Source organism: Protomyctophum parallelum (genome assembly GCF_964188405.1).
Source record: "Protomyctophum parallelum genome assembly, chromosome: 19".
NCBI classification, from domain to species: domain Eukaryota; kingdom Metazoa; phylum Chordata; class Actinopteri; order Myctophiformes; family Myctophidae; genus Protomyctophum; species Protomyctophum parallelum.
In genome coordinates this window covers 32,382,936-32,406,493 of record NC_139717.1, presented here as the reverse complement: position 1 = coordinate 32,406,493, position 23,558 = coordinate 32,382,936, and the positions used below count along the sequence as shown (strand labels likewise).

At 42.6% G+C, this 23,558-nt stretch overlaps 1 protein-coding gene across 1 annotated transcript; it reads right to left on the bottom strand.

Annotated features, from left to right (window-relative positions):
• Nucleotides 1–8,323: 8,323 nt before the first annotated feature.
• On the bottom strand, nucleotides 8,324–19,995 carry LOC310876919 (vesicular inhibitory amino acid transporter-like; the record flags this gene model as incomplete). The annotated part of the gene is made up of 7 exons (XM_083790568.1): nucleotides 8,324–8,643; nucleotides 10,164–10,326; nucleotides 11,001–11,238; nucleotides 11,998–12,200; nucleotides 12,650–12,776; nucleotides 13,214–13,341; nucleotides 19,210–19,995. 7 exons carry the CDS (start codon nucleotides 19,993–19,995, stop codon nucleotides 8,324–8,326), a joined length of 1,965 nt encoding a protein of 654 aa, XP_083646694.1.
• Nucleotides 19,996–23,558: the final 3,563 nt, after the last annotated feature.

Below are 23,558 nucleotides of genomic sequence, written 5' to 3'. Positions count from 1 at the left end.
GAATATATTCCTCACAGTCTCTCCAGTTCTAAACCCAATTGAACACGTACTTGTGAGAACCAGCGATCTCCCGTGCGGATCTTACCAGTTAATTCCATCAAGAAGCAAACACCTCTCCCTGGATTGCATCTTACAGTTCATATTGGTTTTTCCTTTGTCATTCGAATGTATGTGCAAAATGGTGATAAGGCATGGAAAAGAAAGATGTAGCTCAAACGCGCAATTTCACATTGAAGCTGTCACACATGCATATGACACAACAAGCCAGTTATAGAGGCAAAGATTTTGTCTGGCAGAAATTATGCACTGTAGTGTAGCTCTGTTTTGTCAATAAAGCTTGCCGAATCGAACTGAATTAGGACCGAATTGAAAATGACAGAGAGGCACGGATGGTTGGGTTTGTCTCGCTCTGACAAACGTATCACTCTGAATACAGCTCTGCAATGGGAGGAGACTGCACGCAGCCACACACACGCACGCACGCACGCACACACACACACACACACACACACACACACACACACACACACACACACACACACACACACACACACACACACACACACACACTGTTACACACACACACACACACACACACACACACACACACACACACACACACATACACACTGTTACACACATACACACATACACACATACTTATACACACATACACACACACACACACACACACACACACACACACACACACACACACACACACACACACACACACACACACACACACACACACACACACACACACACACACACACACACACACACACCAACGCCTTGGCTTGGCCAGCCAGATGTGGGAAGGATTAGCTAAGTTGGCAGTCAGCACAGGGCTCCTTATCCACTGAAGCTAATTCACTTTACTATGCTACCTCTCTCTCTCTCTCTCTCTCTCTCTCTCTCTCTCTCCCTCTCTCTCTGTCTCTCTCATACATGCTCACTAGTCACATTCTCGGTCTCTCCATTCCTTTGTTTCAGGTTCCATTTATTAGAATTTGACAAGGCAGGATACATAGTTTAAGCAAACAGTTTTACAGCAGTGAATCCTGAAATGTGTCAAACCTTTTATCAGCCAACATGAAAGAACATAAAGAAAAAAAACATAATCATAAAACATCATAATAACCATGCATCGACCAACATAATAGCTTAAGCATATCATCAGCAGATGATCAAAATAAAAATCCTTGGTAAAATTATTAGGCTACTACTTTTGACTTGGCGTCCCTACTTGGCTATGTCACTGTAGGTGAAAGGTTTTTGTTGCTTTTTTTTCACTTTCTCAACCTCTCCCTTTCTTTCCTAGTTTCTGCTGCCTCTCCTTTATCCCTAATTTATGCTGTTTCACGGTGGTGTTGCTTGGTGAAGTTTTTTTGTTGGGTATAGCACTTTGTTTCTTTGCTAAAGAGTTGTAATTTTGTTCAGTTCAGTTCAACTTTGTGTATTAGAATACAATGAAACACTTATGAGTAATAATAATGTGCCGTGCAGTGTTGACAACAGATTGTCAACACAACAAAAACTAAACAAAACAACAATGTGATTCCTCAGCTCCCCTCGTGTTGATTTTTGAGCGGTGCTATAGGAACAGCTTTGTGTGTATAGGTCTGTCTGTCCGTCCGTCTGTTTGAGCATGGAATGTCTGTTTTTTACCATGACTTATTGACCCCTTCAGCTGTTGCTGATTCGGCTCAGGTCACACACTCACTCACTCACTCACTCACTCACACACGCAAGCACACTCACACACAAACACACACACAGGCCAAGTACAGTACAGTACGAGACTATGAGTATAGTACCAGTAATATAGTACAGTACGTATAGTTGCACTCAGTTCACACAGGTGTAATTTTTCCAACTTATACGACAGCTGACCAATCGAAGCGAGTAAAGTTACACCACGCGCTGAACTGCTGTGAATGACGTGATACTTGAGGAACACCTGGCTGCCAAACACACACTGCATGTGGTTAGTTTGGTAGAGTTCATGGACAGTGGAGTTTATGCTGGTGCAGAGGGACCAAAACACAGGAAACAGAATGGCTGCCCATCAACCAACATGTGAGGCATGCGAGCACCTTCCATATTCTGAGCCAGCTCTCTCCCCACACTGCCTCGGAATTCCTGTTATATTTTCGCTACTTTTGGAAGCGTTTGCCTATAATGATATATGCCTTAAATTGGGAAGCCATGGTTAAAGTGGTGGACACTTGCCGTGCATCATCTCTCAGCTCTACGATATCCCTGCTAGCAATATGTGTTTGCCCTTTTAGCTAGAGATAGAAATCCTACTGCATGTGCACTTCCAATATATGTCCTCTAAACACCTAACTTGAGTCTATGGAACATCAGCAAAACAGAAATTCTGACATTGCTACAATTTCCGTTGGGCGTGATGTAACCGCTAAGGGTGGACGCCAGAACTAACTGGCTCACACAGACGAGACTTGTTCTGACAGGTGTCGTCCAGAGACGTGGTTCTGAATTCATCAGACCTCAATGTCTGGCCTAAATGGGCTCTGACGTTGTGCAGTGTGAAGCATGCCTTATGTGGCTGCCGCTTTGACATTGTGGAGCTTTAAAGGAGCCTGAATCGCCAGGCCACAGAGGCCAGGGGATCTCAAACTTAAAAGGACCATTTTGCCCTAATTGAACGAGTCAATTTAGAGTAGATTGAGAACCACTTCATAAGTTGTTTTCCAGTTCAGGATAAAAACTTACTTGACAGCAAGTCGCGGGTTCGACTCCCGATCCCGACAACCTTTTCTGTGTGTCACTCCCATTTTCTCTCTCCCCCCGTTTCCTGTCAGTCTACTGTACCACAATAAATCAATAAAGGCCCCCAAAGATATCTATATATTATAGTATCTATCTATCTATCTATCTATCTATCTATCTATCTATCTATCTATCTATCTATCTATCTATCTATCTATCTATCTATCTAGGCAGCTTTATCGCTGCAGTCTCCGCATGTGTGGATGTTCTCATCATGACACAAGCAAGCACTTTCAAGCATTTCAAAAAACATAGTTTCGCACAAATAAATTGTGTACGATGGCGATGCGACGCAGTATGTGCTCGTAGATTGGCTATTTTTGCCACACAGCACCAGTGTAGTACGACGGACAATAAATGTAGCATAATATATAGACCTACGCTTTCTGAGAATGTTCACCTACATTTCACCTACACTGTGTAAATGGCATGCTCAGAGTAGGGACAGGACAGCAGGGTTAATGTGGTTTATGTTGAGGAAACCTGACGTGACTGGATTTGAGGAGAACATAGTTGTGCTCAAATGTTTTACTTAATTAAAAGTATCAATACTGCAATGTAGTAATACTCAGATCTACAAGCTCAGAATGCGTCGCATCGCGACACATTGTGAGCTTATAGATCTGCTATTTTCAAATGGCCAAAATGTATATGGCTGAAGTAGGTTTGTTTTGCAAAAATAACCAAAATCTACAAAGTAACAAATAATTGTAGTGGAGTAAAACTAAAATATTTGCCTCTGAAATGTAGTGGAGTAGAAGTAAAAGTACAACAAATTTGACATAGGCCTACTAAAGTAAAGTACAAATATCTCAAAATTATATAAGTCTTGACTGAAGCCTCATTTGAGCTTCGTCCCCATGATGGTGCTGCGAGTGACAGAAATAGCAGACATACAAGCTCAGTACGCGTCCCATCCACCACACGTTGTGCAGCTCGTAGGTCGGGACTATTTTCCACGCGCAACACGGTCGTGCGGGGAAGTATGAATGGGGCTTGAGCGTCCAGTGAATGTGTGTGAGAGAGATGTGATACCTCACATCTCAGTGAGTGACAGAGAGACTGACATGTTGTGTATGCGACACATCGCTGCATGAGATGACCTTAACCCCACTGCCCGCACGTGCGCGTGCGTGCGTGCATACTCTGTGTCTCTCTCCCTCCCTCCTCCCTCTCACATGCATGCCAAATAAACACATGTAATCACAAAAAGGAAAGCATGTGTACACATGCACACTGAGCAGCACACAGTACACAGTACACCCACAATCTTTGGATGACTGGTATATGTGGTGTGTGATTTAAAGACTTTGTCACCTTTTGACACCTCCCCAACTGTCTCTGAGAGAGAGCGAGAGAGAGAGAGAGCGCACACGTGTGTGTGTGCGTGCAGCGTGCGTGCGTGCATGTTTATGAGAGAGATGGCTCTCTCTTCTACACTAATCCATCCTTGTGCCGTACTGCCGTCATGGAGGAGAGATAGAGGCAGGCTGTGAAAAGGATGAGAGAAAGGATAGTGTGAAGGAGGGGAGAAAATGAAACAGGAGGAGTGTAGAGAGAGAGAGAGAGAGAGAGAGAGAGAGAGAGAGAGAGAGAGAGAGAGAGAGAGAGAAAGAGAAAGAGAGAGAATAGTGTATATGTCAGCTTGGCAGGTGGATGAAAACTCTTAGGGGATAATTCATGTTTTTGCAAAGAGGGAAAAGAAAGGAAAGAAATCAGGAAACCTAAAGCTTTCTGTGTCTAACTCTAAAGCAAAGAGAGGTCTATCTGAGACTAGAGCGCAAAGAAATGAAAGGAAGCCACATGAAAGGCGGCGCACACAAACCAACACATTGGTGATTAATTTCTTCATGGTTTCGCTGAGGTGAAATCTCTTTCTTTATCGTCACAGTTATGACTGCATTTTGTCCCCTCTCATAAGGGACACAGTGAATCCGCGTCAATTTAACTACAAATTTGCACAAAATTGTACTCTTCTCTGAGTTACAAATGCATAAATCATTGATAAACCTACAAAGAACTCGAGGCCTTGAATTACTGTTAATTAATTTCTGAAAGTGTATAGACTAGGAACCAGATGTGTACACTTTTCACTGCATGTGTACAATATGTATTATGATACAAATGTATCGGCATCAAAATGTACCAAAAGTAAAAGTACCCTACACATTTTTCTCATTAAAAGTTTTCAAATGTAGACCAGTAGACAAGTAGACCTTGTGAGCTTGTAGATCCGCTATTTTCAAATGGCCAAAATGGTCACTGTATACGTTTTGTAATAATCAAAATCTATGAAGTAATTTGTAAGGAATATTTCAAATAATTGTAGTGGAGTAAAAGTACAATATTTGCCTCTGAAATATGGTGTTGTAGAAGAGAAGTAGAAGTATTGAAAAATAAATTGTACTTAAGTACAGTACTTAAGTAAATGTATTTACCGGTAGTTACTTTACACCACTGCAACGGTGTTACACAAAAATAGCCGATCTACAAGCTCACAATGCGTTGCATCATGGGCCATGGCGCATTCCGGTTGTAGATCTGTTATTTTCACAGAATGTTTGCCTGTGTTCATCTATTATTATAACATGCCCAGAATAGGGACACTATGGGTTCACGTCATCTGAATGGGGTGAGTCATGTCAGCATGTAAACAATCTATGAAGTCCAGTGAACTGTGGCAGCTCTATCAGACGGAATGTCCTGGCCTCCCAATACATTTTTACCTTGATATATTTCAGCACAAAAAAAATGCTAAATCATCTCCCGTCTCTGCTAAAGTTCACGGTGTCTAGTTTTAATTGAGAATTTGTCGGGCAAAGCGTGATTATTGATGGGGTTTATGGTATTTTCATCATCAGAATTAACAGTGCCATGAATGCAATATTTTTTGGCTTTCACTGCACATGAAATGGCCTGGGTAACAATGACTCTCTGTGTGTGTGTGTGTGTGTGTGTGTGTGTGTGTGTGTGCGTGCGTGTGTGTGTGTGTGTCAGTCTTTCTGTCTGTCTCCATGCATGTCATCTCTCTAAGTTCATTCCAGTGAGTGTTTTACTGGCATGACGCATGCATTCTACATGCTGCCAAAGCAGAAGGTGTCAAAATCAATTGCAGAGTCCCACTCGCTAAAGCACAAATATAATGAAATATCAAACGTAGCACAGTTTAAGTATATTCAGTGTTACAATGCTCATCAGGAAGAAAAAGTGCTGATACCATGTGTGCGTGCATGCGTGCGTGCGTAGTGCACGTGCATGCGTGTGAGAGAGAGAGAGAGAGAGCGTGAATGTGGGGGTATACCTCTGAACTTGAGGTATACTGCCAAACTTTGTCAGTGTAAATAAAAGCATTCCTACGCTTTAATTAAAGATGTCTCTCACAATCTAACGAGGGAGAATATTCCACCTCAATTAGCCCCTGAAGCAGCACTAGTGTCACATAATATCAATCTCTGCCCACTGAAATAAATGTCTGGGGACATGTAGGCATACAGTCACAATTATTACACCGTTGTTTTCGGGCAGAAAGAAACCTCTTATCTCCAAGTTCTATCTTTTCATGTCTTTCTGTAAATTAATGCCATACTTCAGTGCAGGTTTTCAACCCTTTTTGTATCAAGGCCCATTATTTATTCAGCATTTGAGCCACAGACCACCATTTGATGAGATTTAACCTCTCAGACCCAAAAATGTTTTATTGTTCGTTGGATAGGATTTTGTCCACAATTCCATGCTGTATTAATGTTGGCACGATAGGAGAGATAACAGGTAAATGCCATGTTGATCAAAATAACAATTACTGGTTCTACAGTCTCTAATTGTGTATGTAGACTTCTTGTACGTTAAGTAATGCAGATGTTTAACAATAATTTAAAATAAAACCAAATGAACCCGTACTACAGTGTCACACTGTAGCATCAAGAAGCATCAAAAGCAGCAGGTCCAGAAGCTCCAAACGGGGCTCAAAACGACACATATAACTGCTACTCGTGCTATTTTTCGGTTTCGGACATAATATGAATTGATGTGATCGCAATTACTCTTTCATGATCGATCTTCACAATGCATCACTATGCAACGTGTGGTGAGCTTGTAGATTGGTTATTTCCAGTGATGGAAAAAGTATACTCACATATTTTGTTACATAAGTAAAAGTATCAATACTGCAATGTAGAACTACTCCGTTAAGTAAAAGTACAGTAATCAATCAAATGGCCGAAATATAAGTAAATAAAAATACCTTAAGTACAGTACTTAAGTAAATGTACTTTCCACCACTGGCTATTTCCACAATTTGTTAAACAATTGTTGAGTATACAATTAACACTCTGATTGTACTGTGCGTGCTCTGTCTGTCCTTCACATCTCTCTCGCCCTCCTCCCCATCTGTCTCTTATTGTAAATGATCAAGTAATGCTTATTAAGACTTTAGACATAAAATGCCCAATGTGGTTGCAAACTTTGTGATGAGCTTTTCGGAAAAGGATTATTCTGTGCTGGGAATTAATTAAAATGTTTTTATCATTTCTTTCATTGCTCAATTTTATGAGGGCATTGTAGCATAGCTCTCTCTCTGTGTGTGTGGGTGTGTGTGTGTGTGTGTGTGTCAGAGGGCATGGAGTTGTGCATTTGTGTACGTGTGTGTGCGCGTGGAGTCACAATAAAATGTTCCAATGAATGATTGTGACTTCCACGGTCAAACCAGGATACTAATAAAGACGGCACAAATACAATTTGTCCTCTCCTCAATCACTTTCTATTTAATTTGACCTTATTCAACTCATCTGACAATCCACCCCCTGCACGCTTCTCATTTTTCTTTCTCTGTGTCTACTTTATGTCAGCCTAACACACGACTTTAGCAGAACGTGAAAAATGTAACGATGCGCACAGATCTCCTCTATTCTCTCCCCATTGTGGGAACACAGCGAGGCAAAACCACAAAAACATTTAGGCAACAAAGACCAAGACTAATTGCTTTTTGTCGAACAAAACAAGGCTACTGAGAAATTGCAGTACGCGCATGCACCACTAAACGGCAACAGGAGGACAATCTGTGCTTTTTTTCTTTTTTAAATAAACATAACATTGGTTTCTGTAATGAAACAGGAGTGCATGCGATCCTTCGTAAATCTAAGCCCTCAAGTTCCCAATCAAGCGTCACTTCGCTGGAATACAGTCTGTGGATTTGCTCTTTAATGTGAACCCACAAAACAAATCATCGCTGACGGGCAGAAACCTCTTATGTCCAGACGGTATTTACCTTTTTTCCCCATAAATGCTCTAGTTCATCACACTAGTGACACTATACAGTGTGGAATCCTGAAAAGTAATGGTTTTCGACATATGAGGTTTCCAACCAACAAGATCCTATTTCCTATAATATCAGCCTCTCCCTAACGAGGAAACATTATTGCATCATAGAAGAGCCTAAGAGAATATAGCCAGGTCATCTACAAGCTCACAATTTGTGTATCAAAAGCAATGGCATGCAGGTCCCCTTCATCCAGCAGCATATCCATCCCTACAATCCCTCTAGCAGTCTTTTGACTGAGCATATCAGGCCTGACACGCTGCAGCTCAGCCCTAAACTCAGTATGGCCACGTCCTTGACTTTGTCCTTGGAGGTGAGGCGGCTCCACCTCAGCTGCAGGTGGAACAGACAGGGCAGTATGAGTGTCATGGCCGCCCCGGTCACGCTGCCCGTCAGGCCCATGAGGAGGGAGAAGCGAGGGACCAGCAGGGCCAGCAGAAAGGACGTCACCAGCAGGGCACCACGGAGCACAAGGCCAGCGTAGGACACAGCTCCACCTATATGTGTGGGGTGGGATGGCACACTGGGACCTGTCGGACAGTGTGGAGTGCAGATGTGACTTATATGCCTTGGAATGTTTACTGAAGGCAGCATTACATTTCATTGGCCCTTGCGCCCATCCAATCAGCAAGAGTTAGAGGCGGGGCTAATATAGTGAGAGGGCGAGGCTAAGAGTGGGAGGCAGGTTCAATGGATTTTGGAGCATCTCTCTGCTCCTACTGAATTCTTCTCTGCTCCTGCTGAATTGGCACCAAATCCTACAACTACTGCTCTCACTGAGTACATTAACATGTTAATCTTTGCTAGAACTAAATTTAGCAAGTGCTACTTTCATTAAGCTAAGGTTTGCTAGCTAACTAACTTCGCAAGATGCTAATTTCATTTAGATAATGTTAGCTGTCACATGAAGTTAGATCCATATTGGAGCTTCTTTGGAGCTTCCCATGTGGATCCCAAGATGCACTGCACATGATTCTATTTTCTGTTATGATAACTTGGAGCTAAATATAGTTGCATGCTGGTATCGTGCACTGACAATAGGCAATCTACAAGCTCACAACGTGTCACAGTGGCATGCGTTGTGAGTCTGTGACTGCTTTTAGATCGTTAATTGTCGGTGCACGAAACGGCACAAAACCAAGTATGAAAAAATTTATTAGTAGTAGTATACTTGTCTTCAAGTACTGTGTTTGTTTATGTTTTATTCAACTTTATGAGCTGCAGTTACTGTAGCCCATAATGTTGCTTTGTTTCAAGCCAAAGACACGGTGGCAGACTGAATAATATGCACTGAAGCGACAACAATCACTTCCATCAACTTGATGTTCAACAGGCACAATAGTAATAATAATCACATTTTTCGACCGCGGTCGAGAGATCATGGATTTCACAATGCCACACCAGACTTCCCGGTCTTTCATTGCCATCCCCAGTTCCTGCTTACTGATGCGTGTGTCCTTAGCGATGACATATGGGAACGACAGTTTTCTATCTCTGGTCTGCTTTGAGGCAGGATTCCAGAGAAGAAGGGAAGATAACCTCATGATCAGCTCTGTAGCAGTGGCCAGCAAACTGTGTTCTTCTGGATCGGACTAGTGAAGAAACACGGGGAAGGTTGCCGTATATTAGAGAAGTCGATGAGTGGCTCTTCCAAGAGAGATTTTGCACTCACATTAGACGGCGGGTGTAAGTGCCATCCAGCCGTTTCTAAAATATTTTTGAAAGTGTCAATATTTTTTACTTTGAACCTCCCAGTTGGATCCCGGGCTCCCCCAGAGTTAGTGTCAAAGTGTTTGCTTGTAGATAGGCTATTTTCGAATAGCCAATACTTTGACTATTCGAAAATAGCCTATCTACAAGCTCTCAACACAATTGGCTATTTTTGACAATGTTTGAACGTTACATTTAAAAAGAATAACAACACAAACCTTCACTTATGCAGGTCCCTGGCATGATAGGGGTTGTACAAATATACAGTATATATATTTGGCAACATATCTATCAATTTGGGTGTCCTTGACATGAAAATGTTTGAGAAACACTGGTGTACCTGTGAGCAGACAGGTGTGCAGTATCTCAGCGGCGGAGTAGAAAGGCAGGGGGTAGGACAGCAGGGCTTTGGCCATCAGGCAGAGGTTGACTAGGGGTCGGAGGTCGGACGGCAGGTTGTCTGTGATGACCTCACCAGTCCCCTGTCCCCATGTCAACACGGCCTGGAGGAGGAGGAGGAAGACATCAATCAAGCAGGCCAATTAACGACCCGTTAATCAGTTTGTCCCACATGTCTGTTCATCAGTTCATTAGTTCACCTGGCTGGTCAATCATTTGTTTTGTCCGTCCATCTATCAGTAACCTTATGTCCGGGCTACACTGGGAACGGAACGGAATCGTACCAGGGTGGGGGACCAGGTGGCTGCATCGACAATTTGTCTGTCCTGTGGAGAGTTCCGTATTTACTGTTTATTTTCCTCTGAAGGCGAGGGGAAGGGCTGCGTAACTTCTGCAGATAAAAGAATATGCGGAAATAAAATAAATTTAGAAAATACAGCACGCACCGCACCTGCACTCGGTATAGCTGGGTTTCATTGATTATAGCGTACCATTGCAGACCCCAGCAGACTCCACGCCAATTCCGTCCCCAGTGTAGCCCAGCCCTTAGTGTCCCTATTCTGGGCATGTGATAATAGGCAAACATTCTGTGGGGAAAAAGGCTTCATTTGTGTGAAGTGAGGCGTGCTTTTTATCATGACGATTATGCATGATGATGATGTATTGACTCAACTTGACATCATATTTAGTTAATTTTGCCATTGACTTGAATGGGAATGGGGGCGGGGGGGGGGGGGTAAATATGGAATAGACACACGTTGCCGTTTGAGTCGCTAACCAGTAGAGCGAACGTGGTCTTCATGACACAGGCGGCAGCGTGGGTCCACTGCAGCATGCTGCTGAACTGCCCACTGTCCGCCATACTGCCCTCTATGGAAGGCAGGAAGATCTGCGATGTGTAGGAGAAGACCATCACGCCGACGGACACCACAAAGTCCTCCGGGTCCACGGACACAGACAGACAGGACAAGGACCAGCGACTGGCCTGGCTCACACAGTACAGCATCACCAGCACACTGCCACGTAACACACAGACACAGTGGTGGAAAGATTACTCACAGATTTTTACTTCAGTAAAAGTATCAATGTGATTTGGGGTCCTGAGGATGAATACAAAATTAATATCAACATCTTAAAACCAAAATGTTGAATTGTGTGTTAGAGCTCACCTGCCCTTTTGATGTAAATCAAAATGGGGGGTAACTACCTGCCAGTGGGGAATGTTGGCTGGGACTAAGGCCCTATACGTCCTATCTGCGGGGGGGGGGTCTACTACCTGTCAGTGGGGAGTGTTGGCTGATGAATGAATATCAACATCCTAATACATCCTAATATTGGGGTCAAAGGGGTCAAAAAACAGACGCAGTACTACCTGTCAGTGGGGAGTGTTGGCTGATTTGGAAGTAGTTGTAAAATGCTATGAAATACGACAAAATATGTGTCAAAACCTTCAATAAAAGGCTATTTTAACTAATCTGTATGGCAGAATAATTCATAAACAACACAACTGCACTGGTTGGATCCAGTTGTCTTCCTGCTCTTCTATTGAGACGTTTAGATCGTGCTGTTGGGGTAGGACCACTACTGACCACTACTTGCGCGGGAGACCCGGGTTCAGGTACGACATAGCTTTAACCACTTGAAGCCTAGCATCCATATTCTGAAGCGCAACATACGCCGACAATAGCGGGGACAGTAGAGGGGAAAAAGAAGTACAGAGCCAAAGGTCAAGTTTGACGAAGTATTGAGGGTTTACGTGGTTATAACTGCTTCACCTTATGACTATGTGAGCCAGGGAACAGAGCAGGCTGAGTGTAGACACTGGTCTGAGGTCAGTGAGCAGCAGACAGGGCAGCACACACGCCAGAGTGAGCAGCGAGCACACAGATCTGGGAACAGCCATGCCTGACAGACTGTCCCACAGCAGACTGTTGGACACCAGCAGGTACAGAGTACAGGTCATCAGCAGCTCTATGATCTGGAGTGGACACACACAGACAAGACAAGACAGATGGAAACCTTACATTCATTAATTATTGTCTCCGACCAGCCGAAGGCTGTGTGTGTGTGTGTGTGTGTGTGTGTGTGTGTGTGTGTGTGTGTGTGCGTGTGTGTGTGTGCGTGCATGCCCATCTGTCTGTGAACAGCTAATCTCTGGCACCTCCATGGATGCCAGAGCAGAACGTCTGCCTCAAACTTTTCAGATGTTATAGCGCCACCAGGAGGCTGTTTTTTACTCCTACAGATTTTGTCCAAACATCACGCAAATCAGTACAGTCTCCATAGATGTGATGTGATCAAGATTGGCTTAAATGTTTGCAGGAGTTGTCCATTATTATTTTTTCCAAAATGTTTAACTGTAAAATGTGTGTGTGTGTGTGTGTGTGTGTGTGTGTGTGTGTGTGTGTGTGCGCGCGCGCGTTTTACCTGGGCCACATTGACCACCCATCCCCCCAGTCCAGCCAACTTTGGGCACAGTGCCTGGCAGCATGCCTCCGCTATGTCCTGGTAGCTGTGTCGGACTCGAACCCTCGACACCGGCCCAGAACCAACACTGATAAAAAAGGAAGGAAAGGAAAAAAAAACCCATATATATATATATATATATATATATATATAGTTCAAATGCAAATGTTGGTTTCAACCTTTTTGGTCCTATTCAATTTTGTGATTAATCAATGAAACTGTGCCAGGGTATTCATTTATTCTAAACTTACACTGCCATGTCACAGTATGTCCACTACAATGTTAACATTCTTGCATACCGGTATGTCAACTAAAAATCCTTCCATAAATGATCAGAAATAATTATAACAAAATAGCACTGATGGAAATAGAAAATAACACAACACGTAATAACGTTTGTTATTTAATTAATGTTTAAGATTAAGTAGAAATGAATCTTTCAAGTGTCTGCCTGTTCATGCATTGTTAAACTAAGGTCAAGAGAAACAAAACAGAATAGAATAGAACAGGGAAGTAGACCTGTACTCTTCGTACAGACAGGACACTAGAAGCTGGCCAGTGTGGTTACAGATCCAGGCTGACAGGACCAGCACCAGCAGTCCCACATAGCCTGAATGGACCAACGCATAGGGCAGACCCAAAACAAAGATACCCTGCAAAGGCCAGAGAGAGAGAGAGAGAGAGAGAGAGAGAGAGAGAGAGAGAGAGAGAGAGAGAGAGAGAGAGAGAGAGAGAGAGAGAGAGAGAGAGAGAGAGAGAGAGAGAGAGAGAGAGAGAGAGAGAGAGAGAGAGAGAGAGAGAGAGAGAGAGAGAGAGAGAGAGAGAGAGATAAGTATATAGGAGATTAAGGGAAATAATAATAATATAGTAAACAGGTTAATGGAGTTTGTTTTTTAAGTCAAACATGTGCATGCCACGATAATTTAGCAAATATAATTGTTTTAAGAAATATAGTATTTTTTTTTGATTGTTTTAAGAAATATAGTTTTTCCTGTGAGGCACAGGACTTGTTTTAACGAATTGGTAGTTTGTAAAGAAAAGATACTGGCTGCGAGAACTATGGGAATGCATCACACACTTTCAAGTGAGTCTTTTGTAACCATTGTCTGTTGAACATATTCATATTTTGACCTTGTGTGAGTCACTCCCTGAAATGAAAAGAGTTTGGGAGAAATTTGACATCGAATTGTCTAATTTCCTCTCTGCCATTCTCTGTAATTCTCTTGCTCTCTGTTTATTTGCCAGCTTATTCCTCACTGACTCGTCTGAGCACAGCCTGGCTGGGCTCCCAATTACAAAGCTCCACGGAGGTAAACAAACCCTGACTGGATGGCCAAGAAGAAGTAGAGCAAGAAGACGGAGCCAGAAATGACAAACAAGGAAAACAAAGAAGGAGACCATGAATATGATGATGGATTTTGTACTTTACTTTTATTAATTGACTGATCGTGTAGATCTCTGGAAGTGAACCACTCCATCTTTCTATAGACCCCCAGATCTAATCTGTGTTCAGCATCTTTAAAGACAGTATGTGTCTTTATTTTTAACCGCCTCAAGTCTAAGATTGATTAATCCACCATTTGTTTTTTCTAGCATGTGGAAATAGAAATACATAGAGTTAAAGACAGCAAGCTGTTCCTTTGGCTTAAGTCGGGTCATACGGAAGAATGAGGAGGGATGCTGCCATACCTAAATTCGGTACCCTCTTGATGCTGTAGCCAGTACCTAAGGGTTTGACACTCTTTCTTCCCATCCCAGCTGTCCAGGCATTGGAAGGAGATTTGTCATGGCACCCCCCTGAGGCCCTGGACCTCTGATGGGGCATCCTCTGGTGTGCATCTCTAGCAGAAGGGACGGGTTTGGAACCCTTGCCGACGTAACGGCTGTTTGGTACCACCGGCAGAAGACGAGAACCCTGTATATTGTCGCCTGCTATATATATATATAATATGCATATAACGGCAAAATTGGGAGAGAAAAAGGGGTAAAAAATAATTGCCTGCTCTAATTTAAAGAAAAAGAAACTGTGACAGAGATGTCTGCCCAAACTATCAATTGGATCAGAAGCCTTAATTGGAACACTGAGCCCCACAATTTGTGCCTCACTGTCACTCGTGTCCTTAAGGTTGGATATCCTCGGGAAACCGGTTGGACAGCCCTTCAAAACGTGAGGATTGTTAGGCTGTTCTGACCCACCAGTACCACCACCAGACTCACTACCAAAAGGGGATTTTTGAGCAGAGAGAGAGCCCTCGTTCTGATGCAGTTGTCATACAGTAGCAGGACAAACTCCCCTATCTTTCTGGAGCATGTAGGCTCTGTGCATGACCGCTACCTTTTCCAGAAGGTGACATTCCCGTTTCCTGTTGCGGGTCAGTTTCTCGTAGCTTAATTTGATTGGCTCCGCCACAGATTTGAACTGTTGACAGAACACCTTAAATGGTAAATGGTGCATTTATATAGCACCTTTATCCAAGGCGCTTTACATAGATTGTGCATCAATTCACCCATTCACACACCGATGGCATGCAAGGAACCAAGCAAATCCAATCAAATGAACCTATGAGAAACTGACCCTGGAACAGGAAACAAGAATGTCCCCTTCTGGAAAAGACTACAATCATGCACAGAGGGACTCCCTTTTTTGCTGAGCCTGGGAGTCGATGGGCGCTGATGGAGCGCTTGTTTATAACTCTATGAACTAGACAGCGACGGAGGCCCACCGCCTCAAGCTAACTTGAGCCACGGGAGACACCACCGACTGAGCTAAAACGAGCGAGTTTCCGTGTCGAACGTTGCAAAGCGATAGGCAGAGAATAGAAAATAATGTTCTGGCGAGAGCGTTTTCCTCATAACCCCGCCCTACTAGTAGTAGCCAGCGCTGTAAAACAAGTGTCCCAACAGCGCCCATCGACTTGCAGGCTCCGCAAATATATATATTTTTTACCTGGGCCCTACCATAGAAAATCTCACCCTTGTGAAGTGAGGGGTGCTCTTATCATCGTACATCATCATGACGTAACATATAGCTGAATATAGCGCCCCTCAAAAAAAGGTAGATGCCTCATTGGCCACTGCAGTATCAATTCAATCCAAGGGACCGAACGTCCCCTTCCGTTACACACGTGGAAGCTTCACAAGCTTCCGCTATGCTTCGCAAGGAATCTCGGGAAGTTTTTGGCTTCAACAGAGACACGTCGGAAAAGCGTCTACATTTTTACGCCACTTACAGCTGGTCCGTTATTTAACAATAAAACAAAAGGTGACCTAAATTAATTTGAAAACACCCATCCTATATGGTACAGGGGAAAGCAATCAGAAACCGGGGATAAGGCCAATACAATCAGCACAAAAAACAATTATAATCAACTTACCGGTAAATCCCAATCTTTTTACAGGGAGAAGTAAACAAAGTAAACAATACCACCCTCTGTATATAGAGGTAAAAGGCAAATTAAAGAACAGTATCAAAATGCACCTCCCCTACTCAGTATATGTGCAAACATAATGGTGATGGGAAGGGCATCTAATTAAAAAGCCACTACGAATGAGAGTAAACATGGCTGCCTTTCAGCTCAATTTAATATTGAGAGTGATTACTTGGTAATCATACCCAAACTTTTCTTTAACTTACCCCTGAGGGAAAACCATATGAAGCAAGCGCTATGCAAACAACACTTATCCGAGGCTGCAAGCAGCAGTAATTGCTCAGCACCAGGTGCAACAAATTAGGCTACTTGAATGAAAAGAAGACTTTAACACAAGAAATGAAACCTCTACCATTTAAATTCAAGGGAAAAATGCAAAAGGCTCATCACCAACATAGAAAAGGAAATGTGTGTGCAATCCTCAGGGACATGAAGCATCCAACTTCCAGTGGATTGTTGTTAGTGGAGACCCATAGTATAGGGCTGCACTTGACTAAAGACATTCTGGTGACATTCTATGACAAACAGTTTTATGGAGAACTTTGGTCCAAACAACACACACACACACACACACACACACACACACACACACACACACACACACACACACACACACACACACACACACACACACATTCCTTGGCAGGGCTGTAATTTTTATTAGAACGAAGAATAATAAATAAATACCTTCCATATAATTACCGGTAATTAAAAGAAAGTGGTTTGCTAAGGTTAAATTCGATTTTTTTATATCTTTAATTTTAAAGATGCCTTTTTGGAAAATCAACCAATAAGAGATTTGTTTATAAACACTATTCTTCTTATCACAGACAGTTCAATTAATGCAGGTGGCAAAGAGCCAACTCCTACCTAAGCTAACCAACAGTCTAATCTGTAATGAAGAGACTACTTAGACTACTTCATTAAAAACCAGGGTGGAAATCCAAACTGATTTTCATAATAAATCTTAGGCAATAGCCTGGGGAGCTGGCTTTTTTCCTTTTTTTACTCATTTGATTTGGTGCAAGTTCATTCTCTAATAAATATTATACCAAGCTGGCACAGAGACAGACATAGGCTACTGGCATCAATCAGTAAGTCACTCATCACCAGGGAATGTATTTTCATTGATGAATGGTACATGAGATTGTTTATTCTGCATCTTTTGCAATCACTCAAAGGATTTGAACTTTCAAGAAAATCTCCGGCTCTCTCTCTACCAAAAACATGAAGGCAATGCTACAATAGGACTATATGACGGATGGAGGATTGATTACTTGTCAACAATATGTGGCATTTGCCACACTGATAGCAAGACGTAGAATATTGTTGGGATGTAAATCCCCAACTCCTCCTTCTATAGCTATGTAGCTTACTGGCTTAAGGATATTATGGGGTTTTTAAAATTGGTAAAAATAAAGAATAATTAGAGGTTCAACAGAAAGGTTATTTTCTAGCTGGCAACCATTTATCACCTATTTTGAGAATCTGAGAGTACTGGGTTCCAGACCCACAGGAACGTTCCGGCAAGCCGCCCCGCGTCCGAAACGGTTGAGAAATGACAGAGTTACCGTGTGGTGGTCCCTGTACTGTACTGTACTGTACTGTACTGTACTGTACTGTACTGTACTGTACTGTACTGTACTGTACTGTACTGTACTGTACTGTACTGTACTGTACTGTACTGTACTGTACTGTACTGGCACACCCGAAAGCATCATATATACAGTTAATATGTGCATGACTGCATGTGTGTTTGTGTGTGCGTTAGGTTGCCACCCACCCACACACATAGCTCCGTAAGGGAGTGGTTGCACCACTCATTTATGACGATAACTGTGGGGGGAGAGATGGGGTGAGGGAGAAAATTGAAAAAAAAAAGTATGTTCAAACTGTTTTAAATTGTTGAAACCTGCTACCAATAAACATATATTTAAAAAACAAAACAATATGTGATAATGTACAGCCTTTAAATTGGATGACGCTGCTTGACTTGAAGCAGTATAGGCTACAGTTGCTACGGTACTTTTTAGCAGCTACTAGCGTGTTGTGAGCTTGTAGATCTGCTATTTTCACAGAATGTCACATTTCTCTTTTGGGTCTCGAGCCAGACATTTTGCAAAAACAGTGAATAAGATTACAAATACAATAAATTGTTAATATCTGTAATCTGTATTACTGTAATATTATTTGCTAAAGCCTTTTATCCAAGGAAGAAATAAAGTGATTATATTATTGCAAAGAGGTAGTGTTGTACTGTTTATAATTGTAAAGTGATCAGTATTCTGTAAGACATTTTACAAACTATGAGATATAAGCTGTTGTTTTGGCAGGGACCCCAGTCTCTGGGGAAAACTGTCAAAACAGACAAACCAACAAACTGGCACATAGACAGACAGACTAGCATCAATAAACAACCCCAGGAATAATTATGCCAACGTGCTGTAGCATACAGTACAGAATGTCATCTTGCATGTGGATTTAATGATCCAGTGATCAAAATCAGGTTGTTTACACAAACATGACACAAATTGCTTTCAATGTAAATGCATTTCTGTAAATGCTTCTCAATTCCCGCTAGAAATGCGTGCATTTTTGCGTGTCTGTGTGTGTGTTTGTGTTTCTATCTATCTATATGAAAGTGTGTGTGCATGTGTGTGTGTGTGTGTGTGTATGCTATAATGAAGCATAATGTCATAATGTATTCTCTATGGACACAGGCACTGGTCCATTACACGTCCATTATTCAATTTTCAGAGACAACTGTTTGAATATGGACGAACATTTACAGCATAATAAGCTATTAGCATGACTATATACCATCAGAACACTGTCATTTGATCCATTCTTGATGTAATTGTGAAATGTAGCGGTGGCCATACTCTATGGGATCAGATCAGTGTGCTGGTTTCTTTCCACATGTACTCTCAGCTTGGCAGCTAGCCCAATTGATGTGTGCTTATTTTCTCCTACAAATGTACGGTGAAAATACTGTATCACTGTCCCCGACTGGTGTGACACAGGATCAGAGACAGGCGTTGTATACAGTATATACAGTTACGTATGTTGCGATGATGCCATCTGTGTGCTTACCTGTATGGCGTTGGTGACATTCCAGCCTGCCTCCCAGGTGCTGAGAATGGGAATGGGACTGGTTTCAGAGTCAGGTCTCCAGGCACATCTTGGAAGTCCCTCTTCGTGTGGATCTGTGGAGAGGATGGAGGATCCATCCAAACCTCTCTCCTCCCCTTTCTTTGCTGCTCTCTCCTCACGGCTCGCCAGTCTAGGAGCCAAGCTGTGTGGGGTCTCCTGGGAAGTTCTGCTGCTCCTCACAGCTGCCTTTTTGTTCTCTGTGTGGTCCCGATCCACCTCAGATGGTGTCTGGTACCATTGCTCTCTGACCTCTCTAGCCCGCCGGTATGATGTCTTCTTCTTATTGGATTGGTGGGGGTCCTGGAGGAAGACAGCCGATGATGTGGTGCTGGTGCCAGGCCCGTTAAAGGTTCCGTCAGTGACGGCCTCTTTAGAAGGTGGATTCTCCTGATCAAAGATGCTGGTGAATCGATCCTCACCAGGAGATGGTCTGTCCTCTACTGTGGTTGCAGTTAGCTTTTCTAAATGGACGAGACCCGGGTCTTTTTCACTGGTAGATGTCCTGGCGGCTCCGGAGTCACCAATGCCCAGCTCATGCATCCGGACTAGGACATGTTTGTCTTCTGTAGCTGATACTGTGGTGGATCGTGTGTCCTTTGAATTAGCCATGCTCACAGGTGTAACAGTGTTTAGAGGCAGCATGCTGTCCTCTACATAGGTTCTGTTCAGCTCATCTCTCTGAGTCAGAACCAGCGTCTCTTCATCCCCCTGAAAGAACCTGCCCATGTAAAATCAGCTATTAAAGAGGATTCTATATAATAGAGTGTTTGTTCAGTAACAGGGGTTTTATCCAGTCAGGAGAGAGAATCCCACAATCCCAGCTTCAATTGTAAAGTGTTCCAGTTCCAATTTTGGCTGCTCAATTTTTCTGTTTCATGGCTTACGAATCCAGTTGTTTATCCTGTATATGTTCTCTGCTCTGCATGGATAAAATTGGTATCCCAACTGAAGATTTAATTTTCTGTTCCCCTGTTAATCACTTTGTAGTCTATAGTCATTAGCCATGATCAGAATATAGAGCTATTTAATATTATAAAAAATAATAATAACTTTTACACTACTGTATGTAACCACATGAACTCTATCTCCTCTATTCTGGCGCCAACGTTCTGTAAAATTACTGTAGCAGATCTAGTGCACAAGAATAGAGCCTAATTACTAGCCGTGGGGGGCTCAGGTCAATGACGTATTAACACTGAGGGTTTTGCGGTCAAGGATTTTATTCCAGTTGTGAAAGGATTTAAAAAAATGTTTTTGAAGAAAAAAATAAACTATCACCTCCAAGCTGCAAAGAAATAAATATCATGAAAGAATGATGTTCTGTCATTCACAACCAAACATTATTTTCTACGGACAATGCCTGTGCTAAGATTAATGGTCTCCAGAATCTCTTGGCTCCATCTGAATAGAGTGAGCTCAAGTATTTTGATCATTTGGGCACAATGTGTCCCCACACTCATATTCACAATGACAAAATTACTGTGTGGTTGACGTTCAGGCTTGTTTGTCTTGATTCGATTGGACGTCAGCAAATATACAGAGGGGAGTTCACTCAATTGCATGAATATAAAATACAAGAAAAAACATCTAAGTTATAAGTGTATATAACAAAGTGTACTTTGTTGTACTTTAGTAAGTTACTGATGCAATACAATTTACCTTGCTTATTGTAAGTCACTCTATAGCGTCTTATGCTTATTGATGTAGCTGAACAACAAAATTCACAATAGAATATGAACCACTTTCAGCCTATACTCATTCAACAATCTTCAAACATTTTCGAAATGTTAAACTTATTTATTTTTTATTTTTCAAACATAGCACAAATAGCAGATCTATTTTGTGTGACAGGTCATGCAATGAATCATAAAATAGGGCTTAAATGGTTATTGGTTACTAATAATAATTGTAATTATAGGACACATCAACTCACCTTGCTGTCCAGTCAGTTCCCGGCCTCACTGCAGCCCACCCCCACATAGACCAGACCCTCCAGGGTTGACCAGAGCTCCAAGCCCGCACATGAGAACCCATCCTCAGTCTCACTGTCTCCTGATTCAGCCTCTCTTGCCTCTGGAGGTCCAGGGGTCTGGGAGCATTCTGACCCTGGTGGTCCCTGCACCATACAGTATGCATTCACACACGCACGCACGCACGCACGCACGCACGCACGCACGCACACACGCACATCACACACACACACACACACACACACACACACACACACACACACACACACACACACACACACACACACACACACACACACACACACACACACACACACACACACACACACACACACACACACACACACACACACACACACAGTGTGTGCGGTTGGTGAAGTGATTGACAAGTTAGTGAGCTCAGGCATTATAATGGCCAAGTGCTCTGAACACTCTGATAGACAAACAGACACATAATAGGCGCCTAATGAAATGCTAAGAATTGGAGAAGTCCATCAAACTCTCCATATAAAGTACTGTAGCCATACCATACCATACCATCTTTATTTCTATAGCACATTTAAATAACAACAAGTTGTACCAAAGTGCTTTACAATAAAATAATAAAAATCACAACTTCATTTAAAAACAAACAACATACAGTACACAGTGTCACTTTCAACATCAAAAAGCTCATACTATGCTAGGAAAAGCCAAAGAATAAAAATATGTCTTGAGGCGTGATTTAAACACCTGAAGAGTGGGGGCCTGTCTTATGTGCAGAGGCAGCTCATTCCAGAGCTTGGGAGCTGCGACTGCAAAAGCCTGGTTCCCTCTAAGCTTCAGCCTTGATTTAGGCACCACCAGGAGAAGCTGGTCAGAAGACCTGAGGGTCCTTGTGGGAACATACGGTTTGAGTAGTTCAGAAAGATAAATGGGTGCCAAACCATTTTTGATTGATTGATTGAAATATTTATTAACAGTTTGTAGAATTTACAGTACATTTTAAGCACAAACTCAATACAAAGACTGTCAACTGTGAGTGGACGACCCAATTAAGCATTACACTTGTTTACAACAGGGTCCACATTGTTCAATTCATCAAAACATTTAAAGACATACAACCATTTAGAGACATACAAATATACATTTCTATGTAGCTAAAGAACAGAACAGGAATTCATCATATGGGAAGCAAAAAAGGGAAAATATACAAGCACTGGGAAAATATACAATATACAATATACAGTGAGGGAAATGGGGTGGGGGGGGTGGGGGGGATTCAGATTTTACAGAGGCCAGTTTCGAATTGCAGCCATCCGTAGGTGCCCTTTGAGAGCGGTTTTGAAGGAGTCAAGGGATTCACATGTCTTAATGACTGTTGGTAGGGCGTTCCACATTTTGGTGGCATAGGAGCGAAAAGAATTTAGTCCCTTGTTTGTGCCGAATCTGGGTTGTACATGGTTTGTTGCACTCCCTCTGGTGTTGTGTTCTGGTGTGGACTTCGTTTACATTAAGGAAGTATTTAGACAGGTACATGGGTATCTTGGTGGTGTATCGAATCTTGTGGACCAGACCCATTGCAAGATGCTGTACTCTGTCGACGACCCTAAGCCATCCCAGCCTGTCAAAGTGGGCAGGGGTGAGGTGGGTTCGGGGGGTGAGGCCAAGTAGGAGCCTGACCAGTTTGTTTTGGGAGGTCTGAAGCCTTGTTTTAAGGGCCTTTGAGGTGCTGTGGTACCAAGAGGTGGATGCATAGTCAAAGAAACCTTGTACGAGGGCTCCTGTTAAGGTCTTCAAGGTGTTTTTGCTGACCAGTGAGGAGATCCTGTAAAGGAATCTTGTTCTTTGATTGACTTTTTTGATTACGTTGGTGGCCATTTTATCACCGGAAAGATTAGCCTCCAGGATGGAACCTAGGTAGGTAATTTGATCTTTTCGTGTGATAATATTGTCACCCACTCTAACCAAGAAGCCATCTGCCTTGCATTTAAACATTTAAAAACAAAAAGCAAAATTTTGAAATCAATCCTGTATCGCAGAGGAAGCCAATGGAGGGAGGCTAGTACAGGACTAATATGGTCACGCTTACGTGTACCTGTAAGCAACCGTGCGGCGGCATTCTGGACTAACTGTAAGCGAGATATGGAGACCTGGTTGACTCCAATATACAGGGCATTACAGTAGTCGAGGAGGGATGTCATAAAGGCATGGATAACAGTTTCGAACACAGGGCGGGAAAGACAAGATTTAATCTTTGCCAGCCTTCTCAGCTGGAAGAAGCTCTTTCTGACTGTTTAATTTACCTGTTTGTCCATTTTTAGATCAGAGTCTATTTTA